Source organism: Bos indicus x Bos taurus, chromosome 16 (genome assembly GCF_003369695.1).
Source record: "Bos indicus x Bos taurus breed Angus x Brahman F1 hybrid chromosome 16, Bos_hybrid_MaternalHap_v2.0, whole genome shotgun sequence".
NCBI lineage: Eukaryota > Metazoa > Chordata > Mammalia > Artiodactyla > Bovidae > Bos > Bos indicus x Bos taurus.
The window spans coordinates 51,764,478-51,779,634 of NC_040091.1; the positions used below are offsets into that span (position 1 = coordinate 51,764,478).

At 51.5% G+C, this 15,157-nt stretch overlaps 1 protein-coding gene across 4 annotated transcripts in view; it reads right to left on the reverse strand.

Moving 5' to 3' along the window:
• Positions 1-15,157, reverse strand: part of KAZN (kazrin, periplakin interacting protein) — a 1,334,539-nt gene that overhangs the window by 46,160 nt on the left and 1,273,222 nt on the right. For all 4 annotated transcript variants that reach the window (XM_027565341.1, XM_027565343.1, XM_027565342.1 and 1 more), the window contains 4 exons: positions 13,988-14,177; positions 11,780-11,910; positions 8,814-8,864; positions 7,299-7,422 (listed from right to left, as the gene is read on the reverse strand). In XM_027565341.1, coding sequence (XP_027421142.1) covers positions 7,299-7,422; positions 8,814-8,864; positions 11,780-11,910; positions 13,988-14,177 — 496 coding nt within the window. The remainder of the gene's footprint in view (positions 1-7,298; positions 7,423-8,813; positions 8,865-11,779; positions 11,911-13,987; positions 14,178-15,157) is intronic.

The following is a 15,157-nucleotide window of genomic DNA, read 5'->3' on the forward strand; positions in this document are numbered from 1 at the left end:
CCCAGGGCTCTCGCATTGCAGGAAGATTCTTTACTGTCTGAGCCTCCAGGGAAGTACCGCCCCCCCCCCGCCCCCCCCCCCCCCCCCCGCCCCAGCCCCCACACCCACCACGGCTTAGTTTTGATCAATTCTGCTGGTTCAGGCTGTCACTAAAGTGAATTTGTATTTCTTAAACATGCGTGAGGAGATGGAGGGGCCCTGTGAATGATTCACCATCCCAAGATGCGCTCTCTGACCCTCGGTTTGCAGACAGCCCTCAGATTCCCCTGCCCTGCAGAGAGCTTCCTCTTCTGTCACCACAGCGCTGGTCCCCGTGGTGACAGCTGACAGAGTCGGCTTTCTCCCCTCCCTGGCCTGGGTCCTCCTTATCACAGGCTCCATGCCACCCCCAGAAACATCTGCCTCCTAACAAGGAAGGAAGCTGGTGCTCCTGGGCAGGCGTGGGGTCCGTTTGGATGTGACTTCAGCCCCGCTGGCCTGTCCCAGGGAAAGCAATTAGGCAGCTCAGAGCTGGTCGGGGGCACGGCAGCTGGGCCAGGTGTTTGCCAGGGTGGTGTGTGCACTTCTCTTCCCGCGCCGTGGCCCTGTGGCATTAGACTTGGCTCCTCTGTCTACACCTGGGCCAGCAGCAAGACGAACACCTGAGCCTGGAATTTCTCAGCCACTCTGTGGGGGTCTCTCTGCCTCTGCAGATGCTGCTCACTGACTCAGCTTCTTTCCGAGCAAAAGAGATGCTCAGAGAAAGGTTCTGACTCACCTGGCCCTGTGCCCAGCTCATCTCACCTCACTATTTTTTTTTTTTTTTTGGCTGTGCCCTGTGGCATATGGGATCTTAGGTCCCCAACCAGGGATTGAGCCTACGCCTCCTGCATTGGAAATTCGAGGTCTTAACTACTAGACCACTAGAGAGGTCCCTCACATCACTTCTTCAGGCTCTTGGAGATCCCACATGAGCCACAGGGGCTTCTGTGGCTAAACCGTCAGAAGCGAGTCTGCCTGCTGTTGTTTAGTCACTAACTCGTGTCCAACTCTTGCAGGGGATCTTCCTGACCCAGGGATTGAACCGAAGTCTCCTGCATTGTAGGCAGATTCTTTACCATCTAAGCTATCAGGGAAGCCCTTCCTGTCTCTGGTTGAACTTAAATCTATTCAAATCCTGGGGAACACAGGCCATGAGGCCAGTGCTTTCCAGGCTCCAAAACACAATCAGCTGGCATTTCTGAGCCCACAAGGAAAGTGTTGTTACACCAACTTCACAGGTGAGAACACTGAGGCTCACAAGTTAATTAAATAGCTTGAAATCAGATGCTAGTCCAGAGCTAGAGCAATTGATTACCCAGGCCTGACTTGGCCTGGCCCAGCCCCACCGGTGGCCTGCAAAGGTCCTCCAGATGGAGCAAGACATGCAATCTTAGATTCTCTTGTTTAGGTGCAATTAACTGCTGCTGCTGCTAAGTCGCTTCAGTTGTGTCCGACTCTGTGCGACCCCATAGATGGCAGCCCACCAAGCTCCCCAGTCCCTGGGATTCTCCAGGCAAGAACACTGGAGTGGGTTGCCATTTCCTTCTCCAATGCATGAAAGTGAAAAATGAAAGTGAAGTCGCTCAGTCGTGTCTGACTCTTAGCAACCCCATGGACTGCAGCCCACCAGGCTCCTCCGTCCATGGGAGTTTCCAGGCAAGAGTGCTGCAGTGGGGTGCCATTGCCTTCTCCGAATTAACTGCTAGTGCCTGCTAACCCATTAAGAAAACAGTCAAAGATTTCTAAAGCCGGAAACTCAGAAATGCAAACAAGCAGTCAGCCAGCGTTTCCCAGGGACTCTGATTCAGAAGCATGGCTGATGCTCTGACAATGTCAAAGGCTCCCCCTTAGGACATGCTAGGGACTAGAAGTCCTGCCATTTTCAAGAAGGAAAGGCCAAGGTTTTCAGTTGCTGCTATTCTTGCTTCTTAGAGATTAATCTTGGGATAATTTTCTTGTGGATTCAGTTTGTTGGGGAGGTAGAGTGCAGGTGTTCATATCTGCATATTTTTTGGTAACTGGGCTTTAAGGCACCACACAGTTGTGGCTCAGATGTGGGTTCTCCATCCACCAGCTGGTATCAGGATACATCCCCTCAGTCTCTCTATACAGTGACACTTCCCTGGTGGTGTGCTATGACTTCGATATTTCAACAACTTCTAACATTGGGTCAAGATCAAACCCCTAAGTTATTTTTAAGCTTATAGGGCATTCTTTTATATTATAAAATTATGAACCTGTTCTCTTATAATAGGAGAAGGAAGTGGAAACCCACTCCAGTATTCTTGCCTGGAAAATTCCATGGACAGAGGAGCCTGGTGGGCTACAGTCCAGGGGTTGCAAAAAGTCGGCCATGACTGAGCACATCAGCGTCCTCTTATAAAGTTAATCATATATATTCCCACTTGATTCTTCATTAGCACCAGGTTCTTTTTCCTTGGGCATAGGTGGGAAGTCAGGGGGCATGGCAGGTTCTGACCCCCGCCCCCCCCCCCCCGATGGGGTTTGAGTTGAAAAAGCTTGAGTCGTTTGTTCAGAGCAGATGAGCGAGGGGGTAGGGTGTTTGGGAGGAAATGCAGGTTTTTGGTGAGAGGGCCCGTTGATACTTTTAAACTCATGTAGTCACAGGCCCAATGGTTTTCACCTGCAGCCCCACTACACCTGGATTCCCCAGGAGCCCAGGTTGAGTGATGCACATAGCAGCTGCCCAATAACCTTGTGCACAGGTGTCGGGAGAGGCTCCTGGGATGCCCGGGCCTTCCTGTAGCCAGGAGGGGACCTCCCCTCTGCCCCACCGCCTTGTCCCCACCAGGAAGTGGCAGCTCTGGTACAGAGAGGGGTTTCATAGCAGGGCAGATGGAGGCCATGCCCTGCCTGATGGAGAGCTCGTGCTGAACCACAGTGCGTTTCTGCCCTGCCCTCTCCTCCAGTCCCTCTCTGCAAGTGCAAGGGCCTGGCAGAAAAAGACTAACAGAAATAGACTCCGTCACAAAAGCCAGGAAAGTGCTAGGCTGTGCCAGAGGCTACTGCTGGGTAAAAGTAGGGGTGGAGTCAAGTTCAAACCAGATCCAGCAGAGGGACTGGAGGCACCCACCGAGCTCGGTCCCAGCCCTCACCGCCCACTCGGAGGAGTCGTTCGGGGCACTACAGCCTTGCTAGGTTGGAAGCCCAGTTCTGTTTCCTGGCTCCTTGATCCCAGATGATGTACTTTGCCTATTTTCCCATTGCCAATGGAGCCTTTGGAGGGTTAACTGAGTTAATACGTGTCAAGCGCAGAGCATGGAACTTGGCCCATGGTAAGTGCCCAACAAATGTTAGATGTTATTACTGTTATCACTACTATTAGGTTGCGCCTGTTGGAGCCTGCCAGCATGGGTGGGAGAGCACACAGCAGGGCCACCGAGGACAGCCATGCCGGCTGCGTACTGCATACCATCCACGTGGTAATGCAGGGCAAACCTGTGCGGCTGTCCACAGATCCTGCAGATGGGACAGCCCTATTCCAACTTCTGACTAATATCGTGATGCTGAAGTTGGACCTTTTGGGGCAAGGTCTGATTAACAAAGGAGGGGAGTGTGGCTTTTGAGTAGAGCTCTGTGGATTTGAATCAGGTGTGACCTGGCCCTTGAGAAGGCCCTGGTATTGCAACACCGATGGCAAGGATCTTAGCCAAATCACTCCTTTCTGGGCCAACTTTTCCCTCATCTGTTCAGTGTAAGGGGTTGGGTTAGTTTTGGGGAGGCAAATTGGCTTTCTCTTTGAATGCCAATGCTGATTGATTGGCAGTGGCTGTTGGAGGCTTTGTAAAGTGAAGACATGAGAGGTCATTTGGGGCTGGGTGAGAAGGGCTCTTTAATTGTTCTGTGATGTCTGTTTTGAGACCAGGGAGAGAGGAGCTGTGGCACGTGTGTTCGGGCCATTCACGTTCCTCAGATAAGCCCAGTGGTTCTCAACCCTGGCTGTATCGGAGATTTTACCACACTGATTCAGCAATATAGCACCTGGCATTGGTCATTTTTTGTTTTGAAAGCTCTGCAGGGGATTCTAATGTGTGGCCAGGTTGACAGCTACTGGGGCACACGCCCCTCAGTTCCTGGCAGTCCTGCACTCTGTAACTTCTCGGCATGGTCTATACATTTATGGTACTTTGAGCTTTCTTCTAGTAGAAACGCAAGGGGGGTTAAAAAGGCGTCTTCCAGTCTTATTGCTGGAGAAGATTTAAGTTGGGAGGCAGAGGCTGAAGGCACAGCTGCGATTGTGGATTGGGGTATCCAGGTGGCCTCTTCTCAGGCTATACTGCGGGGTTTTCATTGCGGGAGGACTAGGTTTTGCATCTGGGGGCGGTCTCATGGGGCTCAGAAAAGACCAGCCCACTCTGGCTTCATTAGGGAAGCCCTGTGGCTCCTTTAATTTCTCTCTCAAGCTCCTCTCGGTCCCCAGGGAAGGCAGGAAGTCAGGACAATGCAGAGGCCCACTGAGGTCTTCAGGAAGTAATGTGCCCCAAACTCACAGGGCCCCACTTTGGGTCTTTTGAAGGAGCGCTGGGGGGAGAAGGAAGCAGATGAAAGCTGACTGGGGCCACTGGGCTGGAGAATGCAGGGTCAGGGCGCCAGGCTTGGAGGTGGTGCTTTAGGACCACAGGCAGCCCTGGATGCTGATGGCTCCTCCAAATTACAGTCAGGGTGGCAAAGATGAGATGTTTCTGGGAGGCCACCCCAGCCTCAGCCCCTCCATGGGCCCAGAATCCAGCCAGCTTTCCTCGGCCCCTCCCATCACCCCCACAGGACCCAGCCCTGAAATTCCAAGGGGCAGGTCATGCCGGGCTTTGCCTCCCACCCGGAGTAAGATAGAAGCAATCAAATAACATAGAATTCGATCATATTTTAAAATAAGCTTTATTTAGATTTTTTTGTTTATATTTTATATTTGCATCCATGCCTTCAAGAAACCTTTCCCACGGGAAAGGTTATTTTCATCTAATGTTACCCATAACTCATTCGCTATTTGACGTAGTTCTCTTAAATAAATCATCCTTAGTAACTCTTAGAATTATCTCCTAATTTACAAAAACTGAAATGAAAAGGAACTACTAAATCATTATTACCAGGAGGGGTTGCAACCTTATTTTCTTGTAAGTAAAGGGCAAAACAATAAAAATCAACTAAAAGAAAAAAAAAATTCATGGGGGGAGAAAAGCATTTCCTAAAATCTCTCTCGCTCCAGCTGCTCTCCCTCGCCGCCAGGCTCGGTGAAATGGCTCAGCCAACAGAGCCCAGAAAGATCCTTAGTAGGTACCCTGCCTACTTTAGGTACCTTTTCCAACCCCATTAGGTCAGAAGGAAAGGGAGCAGCTGACTGGGGCTTTTCTGTTTTAGAGACTTTGGAAAAAATATCCTATCCCTTCTGATAAGAGATGCTTCAGCATTTAAAAATCTCTGTTTCTTGGTAAGAGTTGCAAACGTTACGGTTAGCAGAAAGCGCAACTACTGTTGTTTAGAGGGTGTGTGAACTGAGCTGTTAGTAGTTAAGGTGGTTCAGAGCAGGAATTCACAGGTCAGAAGAAAAGGAAAGGCTAGTTTTAGGCCATGGGAGACCCTGGCTTAGAAGCTCACATGTTCTCCTTCACCTGGCGTTACGATGCTCACAGTTCCTTGCTGGTGAAGCCTCACAGGGATCAACACTGCTCCCCAGAGAGGCAGGCGTTTCTGCCAGCCCTTCTCTCCTGGGCTGAGTGGGCTCAAGCTGCTGTGACAGTTGGACGACAGGGTCTGAGGAATCCCAAGAGACTCCGTGAGGTGTGGGTGGAGGAGCCAACCAGAAGAGGGAGGGCAGAGGTGCTGGGCGCTGTGTCTCCAACAGCCCTCCCCCTCGAGATGGGTGCCTCCCCCATGGCACCTGCCTGGCCAATGTGCAGAATCAACCAAGGATGAGAGAGACACAGCTGCAGGGAGGAATGGGGGCTGCTCCAGGACCCTTGGGGAACCCACTTGGGCCGAGTGTCCCTGGGGTCCTACCCTGTGGTCATGCGGTCGGCTGTCTTGCCCTGTATTCAGCCTCTCTCAAAAGACAGACCCAAGAGAAGGGGACCACGACATCAGGCGCTCTGCTCACTGAGGTCAGTGCTCTTTCAGATAAATAAATATGTATAGAAAGGCCTGGAGAGAGCTCTAGGTGTGAGAAAGGCGGAGCGTACTTTCCATGCAGGGGCGGGACAATGAGGGAGAGAGAAGAAGAACGAACAGAAAAAAGCGAGCTTGGAAATCCAATGGTCCCTGGTTCTGGCCACCCTAAACTCTACCTTGCGCAGCTTGGCAGCAGCATGATCACAGAACACACAAGTCAACAGAGAACCCGCCTCCCGCCCGCCCCCGTGGAAAAATATACATTCCGATATTTATGTAATAATTTAGCTAGAATAAGTCTTCTGCATTTGTGCAAATAAATTAAACGGAACAATTTTCTTTTCCCCGTAAAGAAAGAAACGGCAACGCAATTTAAAAACCGGCAGGCCATTAAAAAGAGCCCGTTTGGCCTCTGACAAGCCGAGCCAGGACAGGGCCCCTTGGCCAGGCTTGCAAGTCTCTGTGGAGAGTGGACCTTACCCTGATGATGATGGCCTTTTGGGGTTAAAGTGACTTGGGTGTGCCCGAGAACGGGGTCTGGTCCCACGCGTTCACACTGGAAGGGGTAGGCAGAGTGGGGTAAGGGGGGGAACATCAAAAACAGACCACATCCTCAGGGAGACGGGCTCCAGAAGTAGCAGTTTGGACGAGGGACATTTACAAGCACAGAGGGCACAATAGTTTTGTTATTTACAAATACACAGCAGTCCTTCAAGTTTTCAAGTTTCATAAAAAGGAGGCAGGGAGGGAAAGGGACCAAAAAAATCCCCCAACGAACCGAACAAAAAGAAGAAGAAAAAAAAACACATTGAAAAAAAAAAAACAAAAACAAACCCAGATTAACAACACAACTGTATCGCTCCGAGGACAACAGAGAGTTGACATGTTCACACACGGTTGTAGTATGTACATCAATTACAGAGGTGACGACGCAGGGGAGGGGCCCGCGCGAGCAGGCTTGGCCACACCCGCGCCCACGTGCGCGAGAGATCACGCACACACGCACTGCCACGCACGCCCAGCCGCACCCCCCCCCCCCCACCCCCGACTCGCACGCACGTCCACACGCACAGACACGCCCGCCGGGCAGCAGGCGAAGGGAGGCGGGTATCACCAGTCCGCGTCCTCCTCTATGTAATAATCAGGGGCGGTACCATCAAAGAGGCCGGGGTCGAGGGACTTCCGCTGCTTCCCTCTGGCGAAGACACGCGAGATGGAGCCGAATCCCATTTTCTCTTTCTTCTTTTTCCGTTTTTGGTCTTCAAGATCCTCTAGTGACTGCGGAGTCCAGCCAGGTGATGGATGAGGCGGGGAGAAGAACAAAGAAAAGCTGAGCTGGGGCGGAAGACAGGGAGGGGTGGGGGTGGGGGGGGCATCCGTGGGTAAAGATGCTAGGGTCTGCCCCTCACTCGCTGAGCGGACTTGGGCCTGTTACAGAACCTCTTGGGGACAACACTAGGACCCATCCAAAACTGTCATGAGGATGTCACTAAAGTGAAGATAAAAAAACGCTTAGAACAGCGCCTGGCACATAATAAGCATTCGTGATAGCTGCTGTTGGGGTTTGTACTGTTATTTAAATTCAGTGTGTTGTCCACAGCCTTCCTGTGCTTGTAGAGGGCTTGCAGAAGCACACCCATGCATGCTGCCACGGCTGGCCACAGGGCCCATGAGATGAGCCCTTTGGAAAAGGGAGCGTCAGGAGAACATGGACAACTAGGGAGGAGAAAACCTAAGCTTCATGTCAGCCAAGAGCAAAGACCCTGGACCTTAAGGTTCCCGGGTCTGGCAAGTACTATACTTGTACTGACAAGAAGCAATACTGGCCTCGGTAGAGTGGGGAGGCCAGGGTTGGGTTCTGATCTTGATTATGTCACTACCCGGGGAAACCTGGAGAGCCCCCACCTTCTCTGAGCCCAGTTTTCTCATCTTGTGATGCTGGGATTGTTAATAATGACAAAAACAATGATTAGAAGGAGGAGATCTTTCTCTCAGGATAACTATGGGCTTGCAGCTTTGCAAACAGTCAAGTATTTTATACAAAGATGCAGGACAGTGCTATTGGTCAAAAAGGTGGAGGTTAGAGTAATGGTTCCTCAAACCACATCAGAATTACCTTAATTCCAGTCACCTTCCCCACACCCCAGCCTGGCAGATTAGAATCTCTAGGGTGAAGGGCCTAGGAATCTGCAATAGGAAAATCTTCACTGGCAGACCCTGGTGCAGACAAGCAGTCCAGAAGACCAGCATGTGGGAACCCCAGGATGAGAGAGTTGACCTTGGAGAACTCCTCTGAGCCTCATATCCATGTTTTCCTCCCTACAGCCCCTTTCTCACTCTTAAGATAGTGTACTGAAATGTTAAAAGTGAATTTTAAAAAGTTTCCTGGAGCAAGAGGTCCAAAGAGCCCAAGGCTCAACAGGGCTGCATGGAGGATGTGGGATGCTCTTAGTAGGTCCACAGATCTGGAAGAGGACGTAACAGGGCAAACCCAGGCACTGAGCCCAGCTCTTGCACCAACCCACGTGACTGAGGTTGTGGCTTAACTTCTCTCTGCCCTGGGTGCCCACGTATGGATGTGGGAATGCTGAGGGCCCAGGGGAACAAGTGAAGTCACGGTCAAGAAAGGGTGCAGGGAGGGCCTGAGTGGCCAGGCAAGGCACACCTACCTGTACAATGGGGTTGTGCAGGTTCTTCTGAACTGGGCCGGGACTGTCGCCCTGTAGCCAAAGGAGAGGAGGAAGATGAAACAGCGGAGACACACAACATATGAGAACAGAGGTGGCCCGTGGAGCATGGGCTTTTCCGTGGAAGGAAGTCATCCCTGAGGGACTGCCCTGCCTTTGGGGAATCCGCCCTCCACCCCGAAAGTAGACACTTCCCAATGGCTCAGTCATGGCACCTCGGGTTCATGGAGATGCTGCCTGGACCAGGGATCCTGGCCAGAGGGCCCTGAGGGGATCTGCCTGTTCTGGCTTCTTGACCCCTATTACCCTCTGACCAACATATCTGTCACTCAAAGGCTTCCAAGTTCCTCTCCTAATTGACCCACTGAGTTAAAACTGGAAGTTGGTTACACTTGGTGCTTTTCCTAAAGAAGTATAACTTTACAGAAAAGCACAAAAATAAAGAATTTTGGGACAGGAAGACTTGTAAGACTATGCAGCCTCTTATTAATATTTCCCCCACGAATAACACAATAAATGTCTTATTGTGTGGAGGGGCAGACAAGGCTCATTAGCCTGATTTACAGATACACAGAGAGGTTCCAGACAGTCCAACATTATAAAGCTAATTAAAACCAGAGCTACAACTCAAATTCAAGACCATCTGTTTTTTTCTTGGTCTAGTGCTCCTTCCTCTGAGTATGCAAAAGCCCTCACCATATCCCAGAATCAATCTGCCCTGCCTGGGGTAGGGGCACAGATCACTGGGATCACAAAAGTCATTACTAGGGTGACTTCTGGTGCTCATTTCCAGAATTGCTAGTAAAAGGCAAGAAACAAACCATGTGTCACGTGAGTGAATGTCCATCTTCTCCAGCCTCTCTGTGCTGAGTTCCCACCTCTGCTCTAAGTAAGTGACCAGAGCATGAAAGGATGGGGGTTGCTTATTCCAGGCCAGGCTGTTCTTGCAGGTATCAGGTCAGATGCCTGAGAACAGAGCTACACCTGGAGCTATTTTCAGGTTCTTCCTGGCTTACCTGTATGCACATATGTTGAGATGGGGGATGAAGGTGGTTGAGGGAGGGCAGGGATGGAACAAACAGTAGTTTAGTCTTTAGTCCCATCTCAAGGTTTGCAAACAGAATCTATCTATCTGCCAGGCAGCTAAGGTAGGTTGGTTCTGTGTAGGGCCATCTTTGCCAAATGTATGGGTGAGAGAATGAGGCTAGAGCCCACTGGAATACCCACATACAGACTGGCTTATCACAGCACCCACCACCTAGCAGCAGGGCCCTGTGTAGTGAGCTTGGGAATAAACATGCCAGACCTGCTCTCTGTAGCAGCAGGTTATGTGCCAAGGCCAAGTTGTGCAAAAGGCTAGATCTGAGCCAAATGCAATTCAGAGGCCTTTAAAGAACACTTTCTGCAGGGTGGATTTCCCAGTGGCATTTTGACTGTCAAAGCCCCATTGGGAAGGCAAAATATGGCCCTTGGGAAGGTGGTCTTATTTGAGGTGTGCTCAGATACTACAGGGTATCTGGCCCACACTAAGAATGCACGGCAGTGCTGGCTGTAGGTATACCTCAGCACTGACTCCTCAGAAAGACAGTAATGTCAGAGGCCCCTCTACCGGCCAAACCTTCCTTGCCTTGGCTCTGCAAGGACAGCCTTTATCACCAGAATTCTCTCCTGGGAACAAGAGAAGAACAGATTGCTTCCTTCAAGCCCAGGTGAAAACAGAATCCCAGTCCTGAGTGGGATTCAGGCCCCCTCCCCATCCTCATGTGGCTTCAAGAGGCCCTGGCCAGCAGTCTCTGTCACCCACACCATCAGGCTGAGGCAACTCATTTCAAGTTTAGTCTTAGCTATTAAGTGCTTTTTATCGTTACTATAGATTTGGAAAAAAAAATTGCTTCCATTATGATTACTAATATAGAAAAGTTACTGATTTTTATCAATTGATATTGTACCAGTACTGATATATACTTCTCATTATTAGTGTAATGACTTCAGGTTATTCTCTTGAGGTTTTCCAGGTAGATAATCACCCCACCGGCAAGCAATAGTTATTCTGTCTTCCTCTCCCACTATATCCACCTCATTTCTTTTTTATTATCCATCTCACTGGTTAATAGAACAACATAAACTGAGTCTTTGAGAAAGCTTGTCCATGCATTTGAAGACCTGACTCTGCTGTGTCTTTAGGAGATGGCAGGGGAGCCCCAGGGATTATCAACCACATGATGGAACAAATAGGAAAAGTGGGCCCCGTACCCTGATCCCAGTGTTTCATGTTCGAGCCTCGATGTGGAGGCTTCCTGTCCTCAGACGCTTGACCCACCTGCCTTTGTTCACCACCCCCATTCCTGGGAAGCCTGTCTCCCCACCAGTCATCAAGAGTTAGGTGGCTACTGACCTGCACCTCTTGGTAGCTGGGACTCAGTATACAATCAAAAAGCATGTGATCGAGCAAGCAAAGCAAACAAACTTAGAACAAATTCACTGGATGCCTCTCCAGAAGCAAAACATGCAAAAACTCCCGGAGATTAAAAAAAAAAGTCTGGCTGATTCATGGATGAAGGACCAAGAGCTGGTTCTACAGGGAAATAGGAGTGGTGGTGGTGGTGAGATCCCGAGCTCGGAAGGTAGTCTGGGAGGAGACGCCCATGGTCCCAGACACAGCCCACCACAGGTAAGCCCAGGCTGCTCAGCCCCTGTGGCCGACCCAGGCCCGCCTTCCTCTGGATTTTCCTCGCCCTCCCGGACACAAGGAGCCAACAGGCCTCATTTCTTTCTCTCCCCACATCCATCTCTTCTTGCAAAAGGAAAGAACAGAACAGGAAATGCCTCCGCCAGAATGCTCCCTGGGTGGACGAGAGGAAACAGCGGGTAGGTCTTCACCCCTCCACCCCCACCTCTGAGGTTTCCAGCGGGGCCCACGGCCCGGGCCCTGCGGCTGCTGGCCTTACGTTGCAGAGGGAGTGTGTCCGGTGTCGGGGGGAGTTGATGTCGCTTGGCGTGGACGACCGGTCGCCTTCGGCGGCAGATGCGTCGGAGATGACAGAGGGCTGCCGGGAGTGGCACGGGCTCACCCTGACCGCTGGAAAGCAGGGACAGTTGGTGAGTGGGGGAGGGAGAGGATATCCGTGGCTTCACTGCCTTGCAGGTTGTTCCACCCATTATACAGATGGGAGCACTGAGACATATAGAAGAGACTTGCCCCACTCTCCACCCCTCTATTCCACAGTCCCACACATCACCAGAGAGCTGCTGCTGGCAAGAATCTCCAGTCCCTGGATCCAATAGGCCCCCTCCTAACCAGGATGAAGAGAAGAGCAAAGTTTGCAGGCACCTTGGTGATTGTTTTTCACAATGCTCCCACTGCCTGGATGTTACCTAGACCTGGTGCAATCCTAACAGCTGGTCAATACCAGCTTCCCAAGCAAGAAGCCTTGAAGCCACCACTGGCTCCTCTTTCCCTCTCATTCCATCACCCCAGCCAATCAGCAGCAGCACCTCCAAACACAGCTGTAAATCTGGCCACTCCTCTCTAGCCCCACCACCACTACCCTAGCCCAGGTCACCACTGTCTCTTGCCTAGAAGACCATGGCAGTCTCCCAGATGGCCTCCACTCCTCACTGCAGTGAGAGCCAGGCAACTGGTCTCACTTTACCTGGGGGTAGAAATGCAGTCCTCCCACAAGCGAACGGATTCAGCCCTGCCCACCTCCACCCAGCCTCAGCTCATGTCACACCAGCTTTCGGATGGTGCCCAACATGCACTCTTTCCCTCTTGCCTCAGCCTTCCCCAGTCCTGCTGCCCATAGGGCACATTCTCATCCTTCAAGTCTCGGACTGACCTGAGAGAAACCTCTCCCTACCCAATTATCAGCTCTCCCTACTGTCTTTTTTTCCCATCAAAGCACCTGCTTTCTATTGATTTCTCTCCCTGAACTAAGATCTGTAATCATACTTTGTCAATTTAGTTACATGTGTTTTCTGTCTTTACACCTACAATGCCAGCTTGATGAGGGCTGGCATTCTGGGTTTCTTATCCATGTCCAACCCCAGAACTCATGGTACCTGGCATGTAGTAGGTGCTCAGTTAATAGCAGCTGAATGCCTATAAGCCCACCAGAGTCCCTCCAGCAGATCGCTCTCCTGGCTGTAGGCGCTGGCCCTGGAGGGAGGAAGCACTTACTGCTGGACAAGACTGAGGGCCTATGGTGTGCAGGCGGCGCCTGCAGTGAGGGCTGTGCTACTGAGAGGCGATCCTTGCTGCCAGGGGCCCTATGGAGGAATGGGTGGGGTAGGGTGGGGTGGGTGCCTTTGGAGTCAGAAGCTTGGGTTCCTAGCTAGGTGACAGCAGGAACCACAGGCTCCAGAAGCCAGCTGCCTGTCTCCAATCTGCACCTGTCACATAAATGCCACTCACAGGAGGGACAAAAAAAATGGAGCCAAGTGTGCTGCAGATGTGCAGAGGGGTTCGGCGTTTGTACTGTAGCTGGTGGGTCTAGATGTTGACTAGAGGCTGAGCCCTTCTCCCCACCAGTGCCTGGAGCAAACACCCCTAACATTTATTTCTAACCTCCCCACACATCCAGTGATTACCTGGAGCTGTCAATCAAGGGAGTCTCACTATCTCCTCCGCCAAAGGATGCCCATGTGATCCAGACGGGAGGATCAGGGTATCCACGGCCCGACACTGTGATTGGTCCAGGGGTGGGCATATGACCTGGATGGCCAATCAGTGTAACCACTCCCTAGACACAGTGATTGGTTTGGATATAGGCATGTGACCCTGGCTGGCCTATCAGAGTCCTTCTTTGGGATTTACTATACACACTGAGAAAGATTTCTCTTAAGAGTTTAGAGCCGCAGGGGCCCTAAAAGCCAGAAACTGCTGGAAACTGTTTTCTGCTTTGTGGCAAGAGGTAGTCTAAAGATGAGGCCAAATGTAGGCAGGCAGAGCTGAGAGATGGAGCGAGTCAGACCCAGATATTATCTGAACCTTGGTAGCCAGCTACACTTGAGGTCCATCACTCTGATTTTTCAGTTACCCTGAGCCATGGCCTTTGCCCCACACACCCCCAAAAGCAGAGACAGTGTGTAAAGAGGATGCTCGCCTCCTGAGATGCCTCCACAGCCATGGCTGGGCTAGGTTGGGCTGGACTCACCTTGCCGGTCCGCAGGGTGGGGGGGATGTGAATGGTAGAGAGTCTGCTGGCTCTGTCGGATGGCTGCAGTCAGCGGGAGGTCTGCCTGCACCACCCACTCCTGGTTGCCATTAAGCACCGTCTCGCCGGGCATGGCGAGTGAATGCCGCTTGGGGACGTCCTTGGTCAGTGTGGCTAAGGACTGCTTGGCCTGGAGAGAGAGCCGGGGAACAGGAAGAAGACCATGTGATCAAGGGGACTCCTCTCCACCTACTGCTGGGCCATCACCCACCATCCTGAGAAAGCCAGGCATCTGACACACCAGGGCATGTCCAGCTCTGCACCACCTGCCAATCAGCACATCACCTAGGGTGTGCTCTGGGGTTAGTTATCCCTTAGTTCCTGCTGACACACATTCAGACCACAAAGGGGGATGGAGGACACACTTAGCACCCATTCTCTTGGTTTCTCTAAGGACCAGCTGGGATTTGAATGAGATGGTAAGAAAGTGGTGTTTTGCCTCTTTTCCTTTGTGCTAAGTTGCTTCAGTCACGTCCGACTCTTTGCGACCCCATGGACTGTAGCCCACCAGACTCCTCTGTCCATGGGATTCTCCAAGCAAGAATACTGGAGTGGGTTACCATGCCCTCCTTCCTGAGCCTTTATCCCCTTCAGTTCAGTTCAGTCGCTCAGTCATGTCCGACTCTTTGCGACCCCACGAATTCCAGCACGCCAGGCCTCCCTGTCCATCACCAACTCCCGGAGTTCACTCAGACTCACGTCCATCGAGTTGGTGATGCCATCCAGCCATCTCATCCTCTGTTATCCCCTTACCTCCTCTCAAATTCAACCTGTGATGGCTCCTTCACAAGGTTCTATGCAACACAGGCTGGGAACAGGGCAGACCCTCAGCCTGGCTCCCAGGATTCCATGAGAACACGTGAGAAACAAGGAAGCCCGGGACACAGGTGTGGGGCTGAGTTTGGGCAGATGAACAGTCAGACAGCTCTTCCTTTCTCTGTCTCTTGACTGAAGTTATGGACCTTTGGGTTAGCTTTGGGTCAGCTCCCCACCAGGGTATAGGGGGTCTTATTAGAAGTTGTCCCAAATTATTCAGGGGAGAAAAGGGTACATATTAGAAAAGTATTAATGTGTACTTTCCATCATATTCAACTTCTGCTTCCCCACTTA